The 26,061-nt window shown below is 47.5% G+C and overlaps 1 protein-coding gene across 4 annotated transcripts in view; it reads right to left on the reverse strand.

The window, feature by feature from the left end:
- Window positions 1–25,633, reverse strand: part of TFDP1 (transcription factor Dp-1) — a 48,322-nt gene extending 22,689 nt beyond the window's left edge. The window contains exons 1-3 of one of the 4 annotated variants that reach the window (XM_079779305.1): window positions 25,597–25,622; window positions 24,476–24,550; window positions 2,359–2,425 (exon numbers count right to left, since the gene is read on the reverse strand). In XM_079779305.1, coding sequence (XP_079635431.1) covers window positions 2,359–2,425; window positions 24,476–24,487 — 79 coding nt within the window. In that variant the 5' untranslated portion in view covers window positions 24,488–24,550; window positions 25,597–25,622. Of the gene's footprint in view, window positions 1–2,358; window positions 2,426–24,475; window positions 24,551–25,278; window positions 25,415–25,441 lie in introns of those variants that run through there. The other 3 variants (XM_079779306.1, XM_079779304.1, XM_079779307.1) reach the window with 3 other exon arrangements.
- Window positions 25,634–26,061: the final 428 nt, after the last annotated feature.

Raw genomic sequence — 26,061 nt, forward strand, 5'->3', positions numbered from 1 at the left:
AACTCATGAACCAGAAGCAAAAGGCTACGATGCTGCTGAAAACCTGTCTGTCAGTGTACAAGAGTGGCCGCCAGACAGCCTGGTCCTACTCTCTCCACATCTAAGTCCCCACCGGCCAGAACAGCATGAACAGACAAATAGCTCCGCTTGTTAAAAACTAATTCTCTGGAAGGAGCAGGAGAAACGTGGCGGCTCGGGGAGAGCTGCAGAGTGGGGCTGTGGGGACGTCGCCATGTGCCTTCTCACTAAAGCACTGCTGAGGGGTAGAAGGGACAGGGGCCTTGGGAGAAGGAAGGAACCTGGACCTCCTGGAGGCTGCACTGGTCCTAGGACTGGCTCTGGACTCCACCACCCACGGGGCAACCAGACGAGACTGGTCAGGAGGATGAGCGAGGCCTGGGCATGCGGTCAGGGAACTCCCAATGTCAAGGCGAGTGGGATGAGTAAGGCCGAAAAAATGAGCTGGAGAACACACAGGGTAAGACGAGGGGGCTGCAGAGAAGCTAGACCATGCCCCAGGGAGACACCAAGTATTTTAAACGCTGCAGGGAGCCAACACCAACATATTTTAGTAGAGTCAAGAAACGATTATTTTTCCAATCCTTCCAATTCAATTCCTTGGCTCACAATTAAACTCAATAGAAAAGGAAAAAAAGACAGCCAATGTGTGGTTATAAGTAAGCTTACTTGGAAAGAAACTCAAAATAAACACCAGAATGAAAGGCTTCCATCATTTCCAAGGGAGCAAAGTTTGTGGATTTTTTTTTCCATTATTATTTCTGCTTCATCGCTTTAATAGAAAATGTCATGCCTCAAATTTCTGAAAAATTTAAATGTTCAATTACTTACACTGAATTTTTCACTCACGCAATCTATGAATGCCAAAAATTAGCCTTCACAACGTATCAAGATAAAAAAGTATGCCAACACTGAATCCATCAGTGGGCTCTCCCTCCTCGGACAGAGGGAAAAGAAGTGCAGGGCACGCCCACGACATTCCACCAGTGAAACCAGGAGAGCAGGCGTGAGCCTAGGCCTGGAGCAAGAGGAGATCAGTCAAGCCCTGGACAGGGTGCAGGCCAAGGGCACGGGCAGCCAGCATATGGCCGTGTGCACGAGCCTCCATGGGCATCTAAAGGTAAGTCCCGATGCAACTGAGGGGGCAGGGTGTGAGCCCACAACTCACCAGACTTGCTCAGTCACACAGGGACCTCGCTTTCCAGGAGAGGGGAATGAATGGGGCAGGAGATGGCTGGGTCCCTGTCCAGTGCTCCCCAGTAATGGATGGACAGACGTGAAGGGACTGGGACACAGCAGGAAGACCTAGTGAGGGCCCCGCACCAGTTTCAAATCCCCAAGGCTATAGCAGGCATCAAAAGATCACTTATTAGGGCCTCATTGTTAGAGTAAAAAGATAATCTTAGGTATGACAATCATTAGAAAAAGCAGAAAGAAGTAATCCTTAAACAGAACCTAAGCCCTAACACTGCACAAGGCCTCTGGGCCCAGCCTGGCTGACACAGACAGTGGACTTGACAGCTAGAGCCACACACCTGGACTTCATTCACCCCTGCAAGCAAAACCTCCTTAAGACAAACCAGGCTCTCCCTCGGGTCTGCTCTGAGCAATAGTATAATGAGCTGCACCAAAATGGGCTTGCTCGAACTTGATATCAAAGCTCCACACCAACGCAGCTCTACAATCAGCCAAGCATCACACATCAACGCTTCAAAGGCACATATCTTTGACGTGGATCCAGTAATTCCACGGCTACGACTTTACCTGAGGAAGTACCCAGCATGTTCTCAGAGGGAAACTGCAAATTGAGGGACCGCTGGGAAGGCGTGGCTTTAACCGATCCTCCCTGAATTCTAGTGATGGAGAGCAACACTGATCCCCAGAGAACTAACGAAGATACACGGACGTGGACTCTCGTTCACACTCTGAGGTGTGGCCCGCACCGTGAGCCCTTAGATTGGAGTTTGTGTCCATCTGCTTCAGGGCTGGCCACAGAGCAAAGGCCTGGAGAGCACCCCCCAGCTCCAGGCCATGAGGTGGACAGAACACAAGTGTCCTGAGTTTTCTTCCTTACACTTTCCACATTTCCTAAATGTTTGCCAATGGTATGCGACTTACAAACCAAAACAAACTCAGCCACCGATGTGTGTGTGCAGGTGGTGTGTCTGAGTGACTTCCGAATGCCACTCCTCCCGGTCCATCCTGGGGGCTCCCAGGCAAGAGGGCTCCCAAGGTGGGTTTCCACAGCTGACAAGGGCTTTCCTGTCAGAGAAATTCACGAATACAGCAAACTTCGCACATTTATCAACAAACTCACATTTCCAAAGTAGGTGCCCTTACCTTTTCCAGGACTAAGGTTCTGGTCTATGAAGACCTTTAGTTCCCCGTTGGCTTCAATTAGACCGGCCTGAGAAAACAACAACAGTCATAATAAATACAACAGCTACTAGAGCGACAAAGCTGGTTTTTAACACACCGTCCCTGTCAGAGGGTGGTATAAATAACATCACAGAATACAGTGTATACATGGTATGCTGTGGAACTGTGCACCTGAAACCTGTATAATTTTGTTAACCAGTGTCACCACAACAAATTCAAAGAAAAGGGAGGAAAAAAAGAAGGCAAAACGGTCACCACTCTGCAAAGAACTGCAGAAAGCCACGGAGGGAAACACCCAGGTCCACATGTGGCTGCCTTAGCCCATGAGTTACTTACTTGATTAGCATAAAGAGGTCATTTGAAGATTTTACTCTTTAAAGCTTAGCCCCTGAGACAGTAATGAAGGAATGTTTTTATTTACGAAATGGCACATGTATTTTAAGTGGTAATGTCTAAAGGCTGGCAAAGGCGTACTGCAGGTGGACGTGAAAGTTCATCTGACGATCTTGAAAGCAACCTGGTGATTCAGCCCGAGAACAGAACAAGGGCCTTCGAGTTGGTCAGAGCCTCAAAACAGAACAAAAAAAAAATGAAACGTGCTTCTTTTCATGACCCGGGTAAGTCACTGAATGTACTTTTGAAGCAAACCTTAACAGCTACATGTAGCTTTGGTTCTTTTGTTTTTTCTATGAGGGAACGTTTATTAAAGCTGGGGACAGTGAAACAAGGACGGGCCTAGCATAGAAGAAGCACCAGGGGAGCCTAGGCTGGGCTGCCTTAGCTCTCTGGGAAGTCAGAGGAAAGAGGGCCTTGGGACAGGATCAGAGGACTAGGCTGGGACGAGCTGCTGCTGCCCATTGCTCCCCTGTTTGCAAGTCTGTAGGGTCCCTTAGAGTTTAGGAGATGCTGCCTGTGGGGGAAGAAGAGGGGGAAAGGGATGGCATGGTGGTCGTGCTCCCCAGAGGGAATGTGTGGGTTCAAATGTCTTTATGTAATATGACTGACTGCAAAGTGTCAAGACCAAAGGTTATGACCAAAATAATTTATTTAGGTTTCCTGATCTTAGATAAACACAACACTTTACAAGTCCTTTCTGGAAGGAGCAAGAACCTTGGGAACGTATGAACTACAGTGGCATCTGGTCAACCAGGTGGCAGGTTGCTAGAGCAAAGCAGAATTGTTTTCAACAACTGAGCAGTTAAAGATATTATAGCGAGAAATACCAGAACAGGACAGGTCCACATACAACTAGCTTCCACATACGACTAACCTAAACCAGTTCCGATACGGGTTCATCCTACTCTTAAATGCCTAGAGATACAGCACAACAGATTTTCCCAAATAACACCTGAAACCAAGCCTCTCCCAACCCCCTCATCTCAGCCACCAAGAGACTCCTTCTAGTTTGCTCTCTCTGAAGGTGACAGAAATTATTTGTGGACTCGAAGACCAACCCCGACCAGACACACACTCGGCTTGCTCCAGGCTATGTGTGGGAACAGACAGCGTCTTCAGACATGTGTGTGTCCACCCATCTGAAGGTGCACACCTCCTCCGGGGCTGCTCTCCTTGACAACAACGGCTGGTGCAGGGGAGACCCTGTAGCACTAACATCGCTGGGCAAAGCCCCGCCTCAGCCCTTTAAGAACACTGCACTAGAACCACGGATGACACTGTGGAATTCAGGAGAAAAGCGGGTCTCTCGCAAACCCACACACACTAACTCAGGTCCAGCGTCATCACCCAAAACCTACCCAGAATCACAGCTTCAGCCTTCATAATGGTGCTTCTCTAAAACACCGCCCCCTTCATGGAGTATAAGCTCCAAAGGACAACTGAAAATCCTAACAAAGACCTCACTGGTGAAGTGTGACAAGAATCAACTAAGTATAATAGGGAATTACTGTCATCTTTCCTGAAAAGAAAAAAAAACACCTCCCTATTGATTTGATTCATGTGTGGTCAACTTTAAGACAACCCACTGAGTCCTGATACTTGGCCTGTCCCCTGCAGAGAAGACCGTGCACTCCCCACATCTGCTCTGCTTCATCCCCACTGGCTCCCCTGCCTGGGTGAGTCTGAAGTCCCAGCCTCCACTGCCGCTCCGCTCCCTGCAGACCGGGGACAGCAGCACCAGCCACACCTCCCTCACAGCTTCTACAAGAATCACAGCATGACATGCAAACCTTTAAAAACCCACACACAGGTGACCAGTCATCCTGGTCTGCCCAGGACCAAGGAAGTTCTGAGGGCCCCTGGGGTGCTGGTCTGCCGGTGCTCAAAGCAGGAAGGGTCCAGGCCAGCTGCAAAGTTGTCACTGTGGACAGAAATGCCTTCAAAAACCTGCCCACTGATGACAGTGCTGGTGTGAGCAAGATTTATGAGGTCCTGCGGCAAGCCCGCCGTGGCCTCAGAGTCGCCACTCTCCTTGGTACGGAGCCCGCACGCCTGGACCGCACTCCGGCCTGCTCAGTGTCTCCTCTCAGCACCCCAGGACTCCAGGGCGTTAGGCATGTGGGCAGTGAAGGAGGCCTGACCTGTTTCATCTCCATTCTTTCTTCAGACAGTAGGACAGTCCAAGGCCATGCAACATGCCTCATCATTGGGAACACAATTATCAGCATGAGGAAATGAATCCCATTACAGCCTTCCTTGGGATTTTCCAACATGAAGTCACTCCGACAGGTTTACAGTTAGTACTCAACTTCAATCACACAACCACAGACATTGAATTAACAAAAATATTACAGTTACCCATTGGATTTCTTCCTTACACTTTGTAGCCCAGAGCTATGACCTGCAGGTACTTGATTATAAGCATCAAAACAGGTTGTTTTTTGTTTTTTTTTAAAGGCATTACTGAAATTGCAATTAATTTTAAGATAAGAGCATTGGACTTATTTTCCTACAAAATCCTTATACTTAAGATGCCGCCCTGGCCAGTGTTTCTAAGTGGTTAGAGCATCGGTTCATGCAACAAAGGGTCACAGGTTTCAATTCCTGGTCAAGGGTATATACCTGGGTTGCAGGTTCAATCCCCGGTCCCAGCTAGGGCGAATGTGAGAGGCAACCAATAGATGTGTCTCTCTCAAACTGCTAAATATATTAACATCCAAACCAATAGCAAAGGTACTCACTTGCCATAACTGTAGTTTTTCTTAATTTCTATAATTAGCCTATTATGCTCATATTTAATGAAAATAAAAGTTGATTATTCTTGTATTAGCTAATATTAACAGTAGCAATAACAAAGATTTAAAAAATAGTGGCAATAACAGTAAAACATATTACCAAAACATAATGCTGCTAGAAAAAGCTGAACCAATTAAAAATGAAAACTAAAAAATTGAATACGATTATTTTAGTTAATTTAGAACCTTACTTGTGCTTACCATGTTCCAGGCTTTAGAAATGCAAACCAATTTAACCTGCGACAGCCCCAAGAAGGGTGCTAATGACCACACCACTTCACAAGTGGCCCAGCAGAGGACAGACCTAACCCACAGGCCAGCTCCCCACCGCCAGCCACACTCTGAATCCCCTCACTGGTCTCCTTCTTCCTGTCCTCCCTCTTTCTAAAACACACTCAGCCATGACTGCCTCTCATCGCCCTAGGACAGTGGTCGGCAAACTCATTAGTCAACAGAGCCAAATATCAACAGTACAACGACTGAAATTACTTTTGAGAGCCAAATTTTTTAAACTTAAACTTCTTCTAACGCCACTTCTTCAAAATAGACTCGCCCAGGCCGTGGTATTTTGTGGAAGAGCCACACTCAAGGGGCCAAAGAGCCGCATGTGGCTCGCGAGCCGCAGTTTGCTGACCACGGCCCTAGGATAATGTACCGTCTTCAGCAAGACAGAGACCCTGAGACCAAGGACCGCCTGCCCGCCCACACCCCTTGAGAAGGCTGCCAGAGAGATAAAGCCTCACTACCAGACAAGGCACAGCTCAGGGCGAGGAGGTAAAGGGAGGTGGTCTGAGCTGGTTGCTTACTTTACGTGGAAAGTGAGAGGGTAGGGACAGTCAGCTGCTGGTGAGAGACCAGCAGGGCTGGACGTTACCCAGGAGAAAAGTGCCCGCTTGGCACCCTGTTCTCACCGCCCTCCTCCAGGTGCAGCCCCCATGCTTCCTACTACTTCCTGATTCTGTGCACTTCCTAATTTACTATCCAGGTTACTAATTAGTTACTCTTGCCACTAGACTAGAAGACCTCTAAGAGCAGGATGTTTGTATGGAAAGAAAACCACGGCAGCAAGGACCCCAAAGCCCAGACTGAAGAGGTCGAGGAGCCCAGAGGAGAGGCTGGCCCTGGAAGGGGCTCACAGGCAGCATTTTGGGCCTTAGGGCCGTGGTTCCCAACCCTTTTTTGGCCGTGCCCCACGTAAGCATCTCTACAATCCTGATGCCCCCTCTGTGACACATAATTCTTATTATTCAAAAAGTGAACTCCTGCCGAAACCGGTTTGGCTCAGTGGATAGAGTGTCGGTCTGCGGACTGAAAGGTCCCAGGTTCGATTCCGGTCAAGGGCATGTACATTGGTTGCGGGCACGTCCCCCGTTAGGGGGTGTGCAGGAGGCAGCTGGTCGATGTTTCTCTCTCATCGATGTTTCTAGCTCTCTATCCCTCTCCCTTCCTCTCTGTAAAAAATCAATAAAATATTTTAAAAAAAAGTGAACTCCTATTCACGTGGAGGAAGCCAAAAAGGCCATTAACTTGGTCTACACAAGCTTCCAAAGAACATGGCATCCATGCAAGAGGAAAATAAAAGAACAAAAGGACAGCTGAAGTACTGAGGAAGAAATCACTAAGAAATTGTTATAAAAATAATAATAATATGAAGGGATATGAAAAAACAGCAAATCAAGTTTCAAAACATATAATAGAGAACTGAAATGCATAAATGTCACTATATATTTATATACTGTATACGAGGCCCCCTAGAACCATAAGAAATGCAAAAAATTCACTGTTAATAACTCATTCCCGAATTGCCCCCCTTAAAAATCAAATAGCCCCCCTGTGGGGCATGTGCCCCACGTTGGGAACCACTGGCTTAGGGTCATCTGGTGGCTTAATCTGCAAAGGCCAGGTTAGATCTCAAAGACCAAGACTTCTGGCTTACTGACTTCTCTCTCTTCCCTTTGTCAGAGAGAGAGGGTGTGTTTGTGTTTGTGTGTGTGTGTGTGTGTGTGTGTGTGTGTGTGTCTGTCTGTCTATCTGTCTCTTGCCTCTCCCTCTCCCTGGCTCACTCAGTCCCTCTGATAATGTGAACTTGCCCCATGGAGGGGCCAACGTGCCCAGAAACAGAGGGTGACCCCCAGCCAAGAACCTTCAAGGGACGGAATCCTGCAAACAACCAGGCAAGTGAGTGGACGGTCACCCCCCAACACTCAGGGTAAAACACCTTTGGGTGTTGAGCTGGGAGGCCAGTGCAGCTATAGCCAGACTCCTGACCCACAGAAACCGCAGGGTAACAATGTCGAAGCTCAAGGTTGCTACATGTTGGGTAACTGTTACAGAACCGACAAAGGAGAGTGGTAAGGTGCTGGAGACGACGCAGCTATCTCCTGAACTGTTCGTGTGCTGGCCTGTTTCCGATGTCAGCCACCTGCTGTGGGCTTGCCTTTGCTACGGAAAGAACATCATAGTGAGATTACAAAACAATGAGATATGAAGCACTATGCAAAAAAAAAACCACCGAGTTAGAACCCAGCTGGTGTGGCTCAGTGGTTGAGCATCAACCCATGGACCAAGAGGTTGCCAGCTCCATTCTAGGTAAGGGCACATGCACGGGTTTGCCAGCTTGATACCCAGTAGGGGGGTGTGCAGGAGGCAGCCGATGGATGTTTCTCTCTCATTGATGTTTCTATCTATCTCACACCCTTCCTCTCTGTCTCTAAAAATCAATAAAAACATCTTTTAAAAAACTGAGTTAGCAGTATGGTTCATCACATAAAAAATAGATTCCAAGTGAATAAAAGAATAAAGTGGAAAAAATAAAGCTAGGAATGCTGTATCTGGCAATAGCCAAACAGGAGCTTCAGATCAAGGCTCTTACTGAAAACAATACAAAATAAATTAATACAAATGTCTATATTTAAATCTGTGTGGCAAGATCAGGGCACTCCTAGGACAGGGAAGGGGGGCACAGGGAAGCGAAAAATCAATGCCTCTAGCCAGCACCATCACCTGGAAGATGCCATTGTGAGAGTCCACCCCACAAGGATATTTACCACAGTTCTGCTTACCACAAAGGCAAGCTACTGGAAACAACCTAAATGCCCACCAGTAGGTTCAAATAAACGAGGGCACATCCAAACAAAATACCATGTTAGATCTTGATGCAAATGAAGCTTACAAATTTTGAGATAAATGGAGAAATGCAAACACTAGCTATCTGGCAATGCTAATGAATTATTGTTGTCTTGAGTATGTGTAAGAGCTTCTATCTTTTTTTTTTTTAAATATATTTTATTGATTTTCTACAGAGAGGAAGAGAGAGGGACAGAGAGTCAGAAACATCGATGAGAGAGAAACATCGATCAGCTGCCTCCTGCACACCCCCCACTGGGGATGTGCCCGCAACCAAGGTACATGCCCCTGACCGGAATCGAACCTGGGACCCTTGAGTCCGCAGGCCGACGCTCTATCCACTGAGCCAAACCGGTTTCGGTGAGAGCTTCTATCTTTAAGAGATACATACTAGAATATTTAATGAAATGACATCAAGTTTGTCATTGGCTTCACAATCACCTGGCTGGGGTTGAGAAGCATGGACGGGCAAGAGGGCTGTGAAATGAGGTGGTAACAGGATGGTGACAGGGATTGTTTGTTTTGTTTTTTAATTATCTGTTTATATTTACCCACATGAAAAAGCCCAGGACAACTTGTGGAATAAAATAGTAGGGAACAGAATGCGAGATCATTTATGTGAAGTTGTATAGTACATGTGTACATTTAAACACACACACATCTAAGGAGTTAGTCCCCAAAATCATCACCAAAAGGTAATAAAAGTCACCCTGGACTATGATTTTCTGATACCATTTGAATTTCTAAATAAACCCTATATAACAGGTGCTCGAATAATGACATTTGACTCAATGTCATTTTGTTATAACATTGATGAGATGCCGTAAAAACTTAACTCTTGTGTAGATCAACTGGCCTATGGTAAAACTGGTTTCATTATACGTCCATTTCACTTAAAGTTGCAGAACCTATCGGCAACATTGAGGACTTAGTGTATTTTTGTAATTAAAGCATAAAACTATTGTCATTTTCTAACAAAAGATACAGTCGCAAGGATAACAAGATCTAAGGATGATGAGGGAGATGAGGATGGAGGCAGAAAGCCATGCACCAGAGCTCAGGACCCCACGGAGCATCCATGGAAAAGTAACCAAGATGACAGCACGAGACAATGGAGCAGAGCCCAGGACCACAGAGCTGGCCGAGGCACAGGCCTGCGCAGGGAGCAGAAAAGCAACCGTGTGGAGAAAAAATGACCAGGCAAGCACCAATCCTTCCCCCACAAGAAACCCGTGTCCTCAGGAGAAAATCTCAGGTCCATCAGCAAAGGGAAGAGGAAGAGGCAGGAGTTAAATTGACCAACTCCAGCAGACTCAGAGGAAAGGAAGAGGAACAGGTGTGGCAGACCGGGGGGGGGGGGGGGGGGGGGGGGCGAGGAGCAAGGAAGGGATTTGCTTTTGGTGCCAGGAACAGGGGGCTGAGACTGCCAGGGTTTCTGAAATTCAAGTGAGACCCTGAGTTCTCTGCCAGGGGCCATGGCATCAGCAATGAGCACACGTTACAATTATTCTTCTCCTCCATGATAAGCAAAATTGTGACTCAAATGGACAGCCCAGGTTAAATTCCGTTGTTACTTTTTCTTTAGTTGGATTCGGAGCTCTCCAGTCTCTTCCGGCTCTGCAGTGCTAAGATTCTTCAGTTCCTCTGCAGTAGGCCTCCATCGGCCTCCTGCCTCCGCCACCACAGCCCACCTCTTCAGAGTGAGGTATAAGTTAGCATTTCCGTCCCACTCCTGCCGTCCAAGCTGGACCTGAAGGTCAGTCAAATGCTGAATCACTTAAACTATTATCTTCCATGCCACTCCAAAATGCACAGCGCAGGAACTGCCGCCTGCCCATGCCAAGCTGTGCAGTTCTGTTTCTCACTGAATTCAGTATCTCACTCCCCAATTACAATCCTTCCTAGAAAGAAGCAGACTGAGCCACAGCATCTGCTCTTCTAATCCATCATCTGCCTCCTTCAGGCATCTTAACTCTTTCTTTTCGGTCAGAAAAATATTAAACCTATTCTAGAACAGGCACAAATGTAAAACTGCCTGGAAGAGAACATAACATGGTTGCAAAACCATTTTTAACTATTTGTTTATGTCCCACTTTCTGATGTTTGTGGCAGATTTGCACTGGGTTGCTCTGGAAAGCACCTACTGCGATCTCTCACCTGCTGCATGGTGGAGACTGTTCACCAGGACCTGATGGGGACACGTAACAGCAGGCTAGGATCCGATTTGTCAGGAAGTTGCTCCCTATTATTTCTTGTTTTTTATGACAAAGTCTGAACCAATGAGCCGATGCACTGAGTGCTTCTCTTAAACAAAGCCTGTACTGTGTTTAACTGCCCCATGTCCGCCCTCCTCCTAGCCTCAGCCCCTAAAGGGGAAGCCATAGGTGCTGCCCATCCAACCCTATTCCCCAGGGTGAGTCCCTGCTGCCCACCGCCCACAGGATTCCTCTAAAATCGCCCACAGGATTCCTCTAAAATCCTAGCCACAGCAGCGGCAGGTGGGATGGGCAGAAGTCTGCCTACAGAAAGACCGTAGTAGAGGCAGGGAACAGGGCCAAAACAGGCCACGTGGTCCCGAGCACTCGGTGGTGAACCAGTGTCCTCTTCATGGCCTGTGGGTCCCCCACACCTCGTCTCTGGCAGCCTGTGGCTCACGGAACCCCACCTCTGCTGGCCTGCCTACTTCACTCCGGAGTTCAGGTCCTAACAAGGAGCCGACCCCCTCGATCACACTAGGAGTGAGGTCTACCCCCAGAGCTCTGATTGGACCAACTACTCCTGGCCAAGAAGCATGTGTCAGAGGCCCAGGCCTGTGGTGAACTCCAAGTTTCTTCCAAGCCTCACGTTTTTCTTCTTCAGAACCCATCTGAGAGTGGCCGGGGCCAGGCCGAGCACGTGGTACATTTGGTCCTTTAATCTTTGCTTCCCTGAGAGAAAAGGATGCCTGTTACCTCATTTTATAGACGAGTCGCCAAGCCCTGGATAAGATTCTGCCTGAGGTCACAGCACCGGAAGCGGCAGAGCTGGGACTCAGAACCAGGCAGTGTAGGTGCACTCGCAACCACTGCCTTGGTCCTCGAGCAGAAACAGTTTCCAGAACACCCACGACCCTGCGGCTTCGCATGCACTAGGCACGGAGGCCTGGGGTTTCTCCTGAGAGTCACACAACAGGAGGCAGAGACATTGTCTGCTCATCTAATATACTGATTTTATTGGCTGATTTTAAAAGTAACAACACACTAACCTGACTCCTCCACTGGAAAATTTATTGCAGCATACTTTTTTCCCTCTTACAACAAACCTAACTCTCTTTTCAACAAAAACAAAGTCATCCAAGGCTGGGAGTTTGAACAAGGGCCAGTGGTCCTCCACAACTCCCACGGAAGGCCCCCGAAGCCTGCAGGGTCCAGGGTCTGAAGGCTGCACGGGGTCCGGGTGGGTAGATGGCAGGGGACGAGCAATTGTGACAAGCACAGTACACCGCCACCATCGGCCCTTTCCCTTCCCAGGGGGAGGCAGGGTTTCTAGGACCATGGTCCACACCTGCCCATACCTCAGCAGGCGTCCTCAAACTACGGCCCGCGGGCCACATGCGGGTGTTTCTGCCGTTTTGTTTTTTTACTTCAAAATAAGATATGTGCAGTGTGCATAGGAATTTGTTCCTAGTTTTTTTTAAACTATAGTCCGGCCCTCCAACGGTCTGAGGGACAGTGAACTGGCCCCCTGTTTAAAACGTTTGAGGACCCCTGCCTCAGACAAAGGCCTATGAGGTGGGGCGGACAAGGCCACCATCATTGCACGAGAGGTCAGGCCTACAGTCATCACAGAGACCCACCTCCACACTAACCGGCTCTTATCCTTTCCACCCCAAAGTCAGACTCGGTGGTGCAGCTCCCATAGGAGCCACTTTACAGTCTGTTAGGAAAAAGAAGGGGTTACATCCGTGGGAGGAAGGCGTCTCTACCGTCCCCACTTCCGGCCTGGAAATGCTCTGCAACACCTACGTCTACAGACAGGATTTCTCCAGAGTTACAAAACCCCATGAGATTGTTTCATTTTGTGACTTCCCTCCTACCCAAGCCGTGCGTGTGTGTGTGTGTGTGTGTGTGTGTGTGTGTGTGTGTGTGTCTGTGTGTGTTCGGGGAGGGGCACCTCAAGGCATCATAAAAGGAGAATGAAACACCCAAGTATTCCATAGCCATCTTAACTCACAGGCTACATATTTGGATAATGTTAAGGCAAACCTTTATCTTTTATGCTGCACATCATTTCAAACAAGGTATCTAAATTTAAAAAACAACAGGTTTTCAAAAGAAATGCTAAAGTTATAATAACCTCAAAAAATAAATAATGTCTTTATCTGGATTAATCTAAAAGTTCACCAGGTCAAAGACAAGTGTGGCTTTATAACTGACCCCCAAACTCAGCTATGAGACAAAGTTAGAGGTTGAACTCTCACATACATCTCTCCTTCCTTGTCCCTCTTCCCTTCCCTGCAAAACAGGATTTAGGACCTATCACTATAGGTGGCATAAGATATTTTCACTCAAACCCTGATTTTTCTGAAAAGCAAATGAAACAACAGAAAAATAAGATCCATACTAGGTACTCCAAATCATTAATGCTTTTAAACAAAGGAAGTAAGATATTATGCAACAGATAAAAAGATCTGATGGGCTATACTTATGCTGTGCTGTAATCATTTACCCAAGAAGCTACAAGAATGCACACTACTACTACTGTGAACTCGGGCCTCAGAGTCTCGATAATTACACTGAATAATGATGAACAAATATATACTAATCACTCAAGTGAAGGAAAAACATTAAAATTACCTAAATACTCAAAAGCCTCCTAATATTTAAATCAAGAAAGGGGGGATAGTAGAAGAATATCATGTAAGGAAAAATATCCTGTAAGTAAATTACATCTAGAAAATTAATACTTTAGAAAATTAATTGTAAGGCTAAAAGCAAGACACCCATGAAAAACACACAAGGTGTCAAAACAAGCCAGAGGAAAATCATTTGGGTTAATGAAATAGGATCCCAAGTCAAATTTATAGAAAATATTCCTTTATTAACTTTTGGTCGAGAATATGATTGTATATTTTCAGAAAACAACTCCAAGATCATGTGGATTCCAGCAACAGAGAGGAATCGACAGGACTACTCCAGCCATGAAGACAGAAGAGAAGCAGTCCAGAGATGGAAGACGCCGACGTCGCCTTGCCATACTAGCAGTTAGCAGCTGTGCGTCACTGCAGGTTGCCCAGGACCAAACCAGAGAGAATCGGACCTGCATTACCACCATTTGTCCACCATCCAGAACTGAAATGTCATTGCAGTACACATAAGGAACTGTTTGACATTGAAATTGGGTCTCAAAAGAACTGTTGGCCCAAAAAGAAACTCACTACAGACTGATTCATTTGCCTGTCAGCATAACCATTATTGCTTTTCTCATTTTCGGTTCTTATAAGTGTATTTCTAATAGCACATGATCTCACTCATCTAGGGGAAATAATGAACATAGACTGATGAACAAGAACAGACCCAGAAACAAGGAGGCATGGATTAGACTGTCGGGCCTCAGAGAGAGGGTAGGGGAGAGTGGGGGTAAAGGGGAGAGATCAACCAAAGGACTTGTGTGCATGCATATGAGCCTAACCAGTGGTTAAGGACAACAGGGGGGTGGGGGCATGGGTGGGGGCATGCGTGGGGAGGGGTGTGGGATGGGAATGGGGGGATGAGGACAAATATGTGATACCTTAATCAATAAAGAAATTAAAAAATAATAATAATAAAATAAAATTACCTAAATACTATCTGTATTTAATGTTAAAATCCAAGGTTTATATTGAGGTGATTTTATACTTATGACTCTCGCTATATGACAAAAGCAAACTAATGTTAACATTTTGCTGTGAAATGAAGAACAAAACTTTAATATCCTTAATATATAAAGAGTGGATGCAAATCAACATGAAATAAACCTGAATAAAGAAAATGAGCAGAGGGTATGTTCATCCATTCACAGTGAAACACTGTTTTAAAAGGAAAATATTCAACTTCTAAATAAAAAAATGCAAGCTAAAACAAAATGCCATTTAATATTTCACCTATCCAATGAAGCAAATTTGTGGGTTTTTAAATTATCAAATTCAATATTGAAAAGAGAAGGTTAAAATGGGCTCTCACCTACAATCTGATGGAAGTAAAAACTGGTACAATAATTTTGGAAAGTAATCTGATAACCTCTCAAAGATACAGTGCATATATGTGCTGCATCACCCGTGTCCTCACACACCCACATCCATCCATGCACACTCATGCCTATCCAGGCACGGCCATAAACATCCACACAGAATTACACTTCCAAGAATTTTATCCTAAGATATCATCATGGATCTGGGCAAATGTGAAATTTAACCGGAAAACACTGGCATCCCCAACATTGGGAACTGAGGAATTAAGGTACATCAGCATGGAGTAAGGTTTGTCAAATATCTTGATATTCTCTACTCTCTTATAAGATGCTGATGGCTTTCAGGACTCTCAGATAACCCACACATCTGTGCTCCAGAAAGTTCAGCAGCGTGCTATCCAACACTCAGGTGTGCTCATTTCTAAAAATCCCTTTATGCCCCTCGTACGTTATTAAAAGCCTGGGGCAAACAAGTAAGTGTTGGCGAGAATGTGGAGAAAAGGGAACCCTTGTGCACTGTTGGTGGGAATGCAGATTGGTACAGCCACTGTGGAAAGCAGTATGAAGTTATCACAAAAAATTAAAAATGGAGCCCAGCCGGTGTTGCTCAGTGGTTGAGCGTCGGCCTATGAACCAGGAGGTGACAGTTCGATTCCAAGTCAGGGCACATGCCCGGGTTGCAGCCTCAATCCCCAGTAGAGGGCATGTAGCAGGCAGCCGATCAATGATTCTCATCATGGATGTTTCTCTCTCTCCCTCTCCCTTCCTTTCTGAAACCAATAAAAATATTTATTTTTAATTAAAAATGAAGCTGCCTATGCCCCAGCAATTCCACTTCTGGGAATATATCCGAAGAAACCCAAAACACTAATTCGAAAGATTATATGCACCCTATGTTCACTGCAGCACTATTTACAATAGCCAAGATTTGGAAGCAGCCCAGGTGTCCATCAGTAGGTGACAGGACAAAACAGCTGTGGTCCATTTACACAATGGAATACTACTCAGCCATAAAAAAGGAAATCTTACCCTTTGCGATGTTATATAAGGGGACACCAAGGTGCACAGTTCATGGATGGACCTGGAGAACATGATGCTAAGTGAAATAAGCCAGTCAGAGAAAGCTAACATCATATGATTTCACTCATATTTGTAATCTAATGAATAAAATGATCTAAAAAGCAAAATAGAACAGATTATAGAGAGCAGACTAGATTGACAGCTCTCAGGTAGAGGGGGGCAGGAGGTGGGGCTGGGTGGGGAGACTGAGCAAAAAAGAGAAAAAACTCATGGGCACGGACAACAGCGTGGTGATTGCTGAAGGGACGGGGGTAGAGGGAGATGGAGGAGGATAAAGGGGGAATCAATGGTGATGCGCTGAGACTTGACTTGGAGTGGTGAACTCAGTACAGTATACAGATGGGTTGTGGAACTGTGCACCTGAAATCTGTGTAATTTTGTTAACCAGCATAATCCCAATAAATCCAGGAAAAAGGGGAAAAAAAGTCTGGGGAAAATGGCAATCAATCTAGGAGGTTGTTCAGTGTCTTTAAATGTCTTTTATGTTCTCCATCCATTTTACAGAAATCAGAACTGGATATTATGAGTACGGTTTATGCAAGAGATTCAGCAACAGTGGACCCATCACCTAGAAAGGACTTTCACTCTATAGCAGTGGTTCTCAACCTTCCTAATGCCGCGACCCTTTAATACAGTTCCTCATGTTGTGGTGACCCCCAACCATAAAATTATTTTCGTTGCTACTTCATAACTGTAATTTTGCTAGTTATGAATCGTAACGTAAATATCTGTGTTTTCCAATGGTCTTAGGCGAACCTGCTAGGGGTTCTCAACCTGTGGGTCGCGACCCACAGGTTGAGAACCGCTGCTGTAGAGCCTAAGACCATCGGAAAACACAGATATTTACATTACGATTCATAACAGTAGCAAAATTACAGTTATGAAGTCGCAACGAAAATAATTTTATGGTCATGAGGAACTGTATTAAAGGGTTGCGGCATTAGAAAGCTTGAGAACCACTGCTCTATAGGCAAAGGAGTGGGGAGGGAGTGAATACACATGTTTGAATTTAAAATGATGTGTAAAGGTATGCATCATTTTTATCATTTCCCATTTTAACTCACTTTTTCAAGAACTGACCATCTATAATTTCCCGACATGTCAAATAAACGTAGAGCTGCTAAAAATAACGTGGTTGAAAAAAGTGACTGACTTGGGGAAATACTGACGATACATTAAAGAGAAAAGGAAGATTAAATAGAACATACAGTACATTTACATCTTTGTAAAACATGCCTTTATTATATATGACTAAATAAAAATCCAACAGGAACATACTACAAAATACCAACAATTCATCTCAGATACTGGCTGATGATATTTTTTTCTTCTTTTTACTTTCCTGGAACTCTCTAAGTTTTGTACAATTAACATTACTTTTATAAACAGAAGAAATATTACTTGGACTTTTTCAGTACTTCAAACTCTTTACTCATGGAAATTCTGCTAAATGTGCATTCCAATGATTGTGACAGAAAAGCTTGTTGGTGTCACAGGACTGTCATTCATTAAAAACAAAACTCACGGTTTATGCTGAGCTGCCACACAGAACAACCTGGGAATGACGAGTTCCTCTGCAGAATGAACCATGAAGGAGGCCAGCACACCTGTCACCTGTTACCTGGGCAGGGGAGGCACAGGACAGAGCTGAGCTGGGGGGGACTGTGGAGACGTCGAGCTCTGGAAACTGTCTGGTTTTCTGACTTACAGGCAATTACCTTCTTGGCTCTTGCCTAGCAGAGATATTCACTGTCTCCTTGTCTTAGACCTTTGGGATGTGATGTTATGTAAGGGACACCAGGGTGCACAGTTCAAGCGTGTGTGTTAAAAGATGCTGCATTTTAGAACCTGAGGATGCAGAGCAGTTTCATTCATCCCATCAAACAAGCATTCCCTTCAAAACTGGATCGTGCAAAAACTGATTTTGATGAACAGGGTCCCAAGTTCAAACAACAGACCCTGACAAGAAGAGGTAAACACAACTCCTCATCCTGGAGGTTCCAAGTCGCCTGTGGTAGATCTGAACAGCACCCGTAAACTGCAACAACTGAAAAGCTAGTCAGCCTCCAAATACAAGTCCTCACGCAGAGTCGGGTCTGCAGGAGTCGCAGGCAGTCAGCAGGGATTTACCGACGGCCGACTCCTTTCCAGGCCAGGTGCCATGCAGACACAGCATCCACACTATTTGTGGCGATACCCTAATAATGGTAATCATTTCAGTTAGGAGGTGCCTGGGGGTCAGTCCCACCTGCAGTTCAGACAAGGCCAACACCCCACATCCCAGATGACATACATCCCAGAGGTCTGGTGCCCTCAGCAAGGATCCACAGGGTCATGATAGATGCAGGCCATGTGCCATCTCTGACCCATCCCTGGTCGCTCTTCCCTAGAAATCCAGCCCCTCCTAAATAGTATGAAAATGCAGGCAAAGAGAAGCCAGGTATCAATGACAAATGAGAATTTTCTAATTGTTCTAACTGGAAAATAATATAATTTATTAAATACCAAGAGAGAAGAGCTCTTTGAAAAGGCGATTATGTGAGGAAGACATCATCTAGGAGTTACAGTGCAAGTCAGGCTATGCATCAATATCACAGGCGAATTTCCTAATTGTTTCACAACCAACTCTGAAGATAATTTTTTTACACAGCAGAAGGACAAAGCTAAAAAAAAAAAAGCTGATTATATGAGGGGAAAAGATATCCCTTTTATCTTTTGAGTTTTATACCAGGTGTTTGTATAATACCTCTTTTAAAGCAAGATGTTTCAGGGCAACACTTTTAATTAAGCTCTATCTTTCTGCTGTTTAATACCATCTCAGAGTTCTCCATTTTCATTCCACGTAGAAAAAAATTAACTCTGAAACATGAAAACCCTGTTGCAAAAACAAGCACACCATCATGGATTTCTTCTCTATTTAAACCTGAGTAACTCGGGCTAAATGTACCACCCTCTTAATCTCAAATGTGAAGTTGTTTCTTTATGAGGGCAGGCAAAAGAAAAGGCGGTACTAAATGACTGAATTAGTGTCCGTTCCCAGAACTCACTGCATCAGACTGGCGGAAACAGCAGGTTATTGCCATGCCAGGTTTATTTCTTCAGCCCTGGATTTCATCACCGAGGTCTAGGTCTGTAAAACGATACTCAGGACATGTATTTTTAGATAAGCACATTAGTCTCCTATTGGTATTAAACCAGGCCTCATTATAGCATCCCTCTAAAGCTTAGATAGGATGCCTTTTTCTTTGGTCTCCAGCTCTCAATAATACAATTTAGGGATTTTTTTTTCCCCCCCGGAACATAAGAGGACTCACAGAGCAGCTTTCAAAACTGAGGCCCATCACTCTAGCTGGTTTGGCTCAGTGGATAGAGAGTCGGCCTGTGGACTGAAGGGTCCCAGGTTTGATTCCGGTCAAGGGCACATGCTCAGGTTGTGAGCTCCATCCCCAGTAGGGAGCGTGCAAGAGGCAGACAATCAATGATTCTCTCTCATCATTGATGTTTCTATCTCTCTCTACCTCTCCCTGCTTCTCTGAAATCAATAAAAATATATTTAAAAAAAAAAACAAACTGAGGCCCATGGACTGTGACTAAAAACCTACATGGCCACCCTCCCGGCCAGGAGCTGACCCAGCACTGCCCCCACCCCAAGATCATGCTGGCATCTCAGCTGTCTTCCTCCCTCAGGAGGGCCTCTGGCCAAGTGCTCAGGGCTAGCGGCCTGGGGTCTGGGTCAGGACTCACTGGGCACACCAGGCTGTCGCTCTGCTCTCACACCTGCAATGGGGGGGTGGGCCCAGGAATACCCACCACAGTCTGAACCTGCCACTCAACATCTCTTGGCAAAAGCACCCTTATAATTTAAAAAATCAACTACCTAGCTCCCTGCTCTTTACAAACCTTCACGATACTGGACAAGGATGCGAATGCCATCTTTCCAGTGGGGATGGAGGTGACACTGTTCCTTCTCCTCCTCCTTCCCGGGGCCATGAGGAACTTCTGAAACTGGAAGCTGGGGACACAGGCTCTGCCTTGTGACCTTGAGAAAGTACTTGAACCACACTCCCTCACCCACTGCCCCTTCTAGCTCCAGTTCTCAAAGAACGATGGCCGCTATGCAGGTCCTTTATCTTATAACTAGTTTTCCAAATACTAACAGCATCAAACTGCTCACGGGGACCTACAGATTGGAAAAAGATGGTGGGGAAGGGGGGCAGCCCAGGCAACACATGCACAGTCATGTCAGATGCCTTCCACTTTCTACTTCACGCAACTGCAACCTTTAATAACGAAGATCTAACAATTATAACATTTATATTTTCTTTACAGTTTACTGTTACCTTAGAAGCTTTCCTCAGTGTTGAAAATGTAATTGCATTCTCAACAAGGCAAACCTTCCCAATCATGACCTGTGCTCATGGGAGCTGTGGCTGGCACAAAATAAAATTCACAGACACCTAATTTTATAAATCAATAAACAACAAACTACATTTTTCACCTATCAGGGTGATAAGACCCCATGATGGAGAACAGGCCCATGGCTGCGGGAACACAGGTCCACGCAGTTCCAGTGACTGAAAAGCATGACCTGCCATGATTCTCTCTACAGGAATTGAGAAAAAACATCCAAGATGCACATCTAAGGATGGTCCCTGGGCTTCAGGTGTGAGAACAAGGGACAGCCTGCATGTGGCCAGCGAGTCCCAAAACACACACACACACACACACACACACACACACAGGGCCACGGGATCCTGTGAAGGCAATGATGGAAGACCCCAGAGAAGTTTAATGACCAATCAGTATTCTTTCCCAGGCTGCACGAACCCCCACCAGGATGTTGGCAAATACAAGGAGAAGAGGCCCTCAGGTGTCTCGGGCCTGGGGAAGGGACCACTGTCACTGTGTAGGCCAGTCCCCTCAGCAAGGGAATTCTTGCCCCAAATACCAATAGCAGCCAATATTTCTCTTACATTAAATTTCTGGACCTACCCCCCAAAATTGTTGCTAGTGGTCAATTTTGAGTGACCACGCTCGGGGCCTTTTTAACTTCTACAGAGTGTTTCCATGCTGCTGCAACTTTCCTCCTCTGCTGCCTCCTCCTCCTCCACGCCGCGTATGAACAGTGAATTTGAACTTTACCATCAGAATTCTTCACCTCAAGCACATAATAACTTAATTCAAATAAGCTTATGTTGAAGGCAAGAGTGAAGGCTCTGGTAACCTGCGGCCTGCTCTCATCTTTGCTTCTCAGGCCAGGCCGGCTGACTTCACTGAGGCTGGCAGGAGTGGGCATCTCGGGTCCTCAAGCAGCCTGGGCTTCCACCCTCTCACCATACCTCCCCAGGCACCATCTCCCTCCTCCGTCTGACCAGAGTAAAACCAGAGAAGCAGGGGGACAGACAGGGACTCACCGTGAGGACGCCTAGCGGCAGCCCACTCATTCCTGCCATTTTAAACACACATCCTAGCACACCTCCTGCTGAAGAGACACACTTTGGAAATGAAATGTTAACCACTAATCACCAAGGAATCAGACTCATTCTCCTATATTTCTGGGAAATGTGTGGGGGTTTTCTAAACAAAGGAATTACAGTGTTTTGTCTAAATATCTTTTTTTAAAATACACAAGTATTTAATTTGTGTTCTTGAAACAGAAGACATAAGGTGTACAGTTGGTGCCAGAGTACAGTATGGGAGCCCCACTTCCATGCTCTTCCCCGATCCCCACACACCACCTTAGCTCTTCCAGATCCTCTGATTTCAGTGAAAACGGCACTGCTTTCCTGAGAGGCCCCCAACACCTGGCCTGCCACTCGGCTGTACCCCACAAACGGCAAGCTTCGTGAGCAGCTCACTGTTGGACACGGGCACCCAACCAATGGCAACACTGGATGCATGAACAAAGGAGCGCAGGTTACCATTACTTCAGGTGTTTCCACCTCTGTCCCACACACCAAGCACTGAGGCAGATGAAACACGCACGGGAACCAGGGCACCGGGCTCCTGTAGAAGTCTAATCTGAGGTGCATCTACAACAGGACAGGTGAAAAGCTCCAAGTCTTTCCAGAAGACCAGTTGGCATCAGGCCCCTTAGACCAAAGACACTGTTCAGCAGGTTAACCGGCAACAGTCGTCCGTGCCCAGACAACACCCCACGGGCCGAGTGTAGTGCAGCTCACCTGTCAGGACAGTCATGCTGCCCCCTGACCTGCTGCCCCTCTGCAGGCCCTGCCAGCCCAGCCCACTTCCTCTCCCCCTCAAAGGTGGCTCCTGTCCTACCCACGCCCACCACCCCTTCACGTCCAGTCAATGGGCTCACTCCTGCCCAGCCATTTCCCTGGCTACATCCCTAAAACCTGCTGGTCGCCCTGGACCTCCACTGGACATAGGAAGCTGCCACACCATTTTTTTCCTCATCCTCCTCACCAAAATCTGACAGGCTGACCCCTCAAGAGTCTCCTAAGTTTGTTCTCCTCTGTGACCCCCAAAACCTAACTCCAGCCCCCTCCAGTCTCCCTGGGCCCCAACAGCCTCCCATGGAGCCCCCAGAGCTCTGCAAACCTGGGGTCCTAGCCACCCCCTTCATCCCGAAAGGCTCGGCTCTCACCTGGGATTTTGGGCTTTGATCTTATACCTAAGATCTTATACCATTGCTTCATTAAGTGAACTACTTCTCCTTTCCCCCGCAACACAGCTGCCAAAGTCATCTTTCCAAGCTCAAAGGCCACTCCCCTACTTAAACAAGGAAGGTTAACCAGAGAAAAGGCCAAAGAAAAGTAAATGCCCTTACTTGGCCACCATCTCCATTTCCAGCTTGGTCCACCAGCCCCCGTGGAACCTGGCTGCAGCCACTCCTGACATCACCCAGCTCTCGGGACAAGGAAGGCCACTTCCCCTCTGTTTCTCCCCACGTTGTTTCTCAAGCTGGACTACACACCCCATTATCATCACAGCGCCCATGACCAAACATCAGCTCCAAGGCAACCACCCCACAACCCAGCCATTAGGCGGCCCTCAGCTGCCCTGCACTTCCCAAGGACTGCTTCTCCAAAAGCGAGTGAATGTCAGAAAAGGCTGTTTAGGAGCCTTTCTCCCTGCACCCGGATGGCAGGGGCCGTGACTATTTCTTTACATCCTCTGGAGGCCAACAAGGCATCAAAGACAGCCCCTCACACAAGGAGTCTCCCCTCTCCTCTAGTCTTTAATAAAAAAGCACAGATAAAATGGGTTCCCTGAGACACACAACCCCAGAATTGCACGCACTCTTACAGAGGCACTGGGGTCCAGCAGTACCCTCTTCAAGGTGCCTAATTAACCTGCTCCTGGGCACATGCTAACCAATCTTGCCTCTCTGGGGAATACATTGACAAATGCAATTAGAGATGATAAAAGTCAAGCTAACATGATATACGGGTTACGACTTCAACTTAAAACATGGCGCACAGGATGCAACTGTGTGGTTCATACACACTCTCCACCAAATCAAACCCAGCGCTGGAAGACAGGAGCCAAACGTGAGAGCACGCCCAGCCGTCGGTGAGAGCCTGGGGCGCTCTCGGTCAGACTTCTCAGAGACTATGAAAACCTCTGAAGTGATGAAAAGGCATAATGCCTATGATTGGTCCCACAGATATGGACACATTTTTACTTCCTCTAGCTGTGTTTCAGGTAGATGTAGTGTACCTGAGCTGTATTTCCACCTCTGTGCAATAAATAAGTAAATACACAAACAGCCTCTTCTCACTAATGTTTACAGGACAATGCATTCTGAGAAACACTAAAGGACAGAACTGGGGTTTCAGTGACTTTAACTGACTATATTACAAAGTGTAGTGAGAACTACCTAACCGCTGAAACAGACTATGTTTTCAGACCTACAGCCTATTTCTTGGAAGAAGTTTAAAAAAATCATTCAATACATTCTATTGTTTCATGACAAATACAAAGCAAATGTTCTACATTTCATTAATCACCAAATGCCATTTTTCTGAGAAAAAGAAAAAAAAAATGTGGCCAAAACAAGGTGGGTTTTAAATGGCAGGAGAACTTTGTTGATCAAAGCTGAATGAACTTCCTGCACTCTCCACAAAGCAGGTGCACAGGGGCATTCTGCCCACGACCAGTCCCCCCTGGTCCCACTGAATTCAGGGTGGCCTTCAACAAAGATATTCAAAATTCTAAGTTAATACAGTCTGAAAAGATGAAGGAAAAGTCAGATGATATCATTTTAGCTTCTTGCAACATCTGTCATTGGTGCCAAGACTGCAAAACCCAGGTGCAGAAGCAAATCACACACATCTCTGTAAAAGCTATTAGAGTTATTTCATCTTTTTCACTTTTATCCTGTATTATTTGCTTTAAGTCTGGTAATAAACAGCACTGCAGCTTGTGTTGTCATTCTTAAATAAAGTGGGAAAACTACAAAGAAAGGAGGCAAATATCTGTGTGTAAAACCAAGCAAATATACTTACATCTTTTGCCATGTTACCAGATCCGTGAAATCGATGCTATAAATGTTCGCCCTCCAGAGAAGAAAAATGATTTTTCTGGTAAGAAGGAAAAACAGAAATGAGTAAGAATGAGAAAAGAAGTTAATAAAATATCAACATTTTCCCCAGTACCATCACCAACCATCCAGACTGCCTCTGCAGGTAAAAGGCACTTTCCTTTCTAAACCCACACTCCATCCTCAAAGGGCAGCTGGAAAAAAAAAATCCACACCTGAGATTTTGAAAGTCATCTAAATGAACGAAAACGCAGCCAACACCAGGATGCCCAGTCCCGCTCCCTGCAGACCCCCGTCCTCCCCGACGCCCACACAAAGACTCCGGCACGGCACCCGGTCGGGCCTGGGACCCAGCCTGCGCCCGCGCACCCAGGGCGCAGCTGGGGACCCCTTGCCAACGCTTGGAAGCAGCCCCTCTGGCCCTGCGCAAAAGCGCACCCCAGGAGCGCCCGGGTCCCGCTGGCTCGATCCCCTCGCCCACTCGGCCGGCCGGTAACTCTGACAGGTGGGCTTCCGGGGTCCGGCCTCCGGCCTGTCACTAGGCCGCGGCCGCCTCGCCGCGAGCGTCTCCCGCGCGCCGGAACCGGCAGTCGAGCAGGCCAAGTCGGGGTCAGCGCCGCCCCCACGCACCCCGGACCCCCAGACCTTGTGCGCCGGGGCCGACCCCAATCCCCGCCGGGTGCAGACGCCGGCGCTGCTGCTCCGCCAGAAGGCCACCTGCAGGCCCCGCCGGGGACCCGGGACCCCCCGACCCCACAGCCGGGTCACCTGGGAACCCCCGACGGTGGCGCCCAGGACTGGGGGCAGGAGGCGGGAGAACCCGGAGAGGCGCGCACACGCGGCGGGGAAGGGGGACGGGGACCTGTGGGCACCCCGCGTGTCCGCGCCCCTCCCGGGACCCCGGCCCTCTCCGGCCCCCTGCCCGCCGCACCTGGCTGACGGTCAGCGCGCGGACACGCGGGGACAGACACGAGGGCGCGGAAACGGACACGCGGGCGCGGACACGCGGACACGGACACGCGGGCGGTCCCGGCGCGCACTCCGGCCCGGGGTCCTGCCCTGCAAGGCGCCGGGCGCGGGGCTCACCCTGCCGAGCGGGCGTCGGGCGGCGTGACGTGCGCGGCGCGGTGACGTGGGCGTCGGCCCGGCTCCCGCAGCGCGCCTGCGCGCGTTTTCGCGCCTTCGGCGCCCTCCTCCTCCTCCTCCCGCCGGGCGGCCCGCGCTTGGCTCGGAGGGGGATGGGCTGCGCGTGCGCGTGTGTGTGCGCGCGCGGAGCGGAGATGGAGACCCAGGGACTGGCGCCGGGATGCGGGGTTGCGCGCGCGGGAGTGAGGAGCCAGTGGGGTGTGCACGTGTGCGCACACGGAGGACAGGGGCCGGGGATGTGTGCACCTGTGCGCACAAGGAGGACAGGGGCCCAGATTGCGTGTGCATTTGTGCGCACAGGGGGCAGCGTGTGTATACACTTGTGCGCACATGGGAAACGGATGAGAGTGTATGCACACGTAGGAAAGGAGCCATGGATGTGCACCTATGAGTATGCACACATGG

Source organism: Cnephaeus nilssonii (genome assembly GCF_951640355.1).
Source record: "Cnephaeus nilssonii genome assembly, chromosome: 8".
Taxonomy (NCBI): domain Eukaryota; kingdom Metazoa; phylum Chordata; class Mammalia; order Chiroptera; family Vespertilionidae; genus Cnephaeus; species Cnephaeus nilssonii.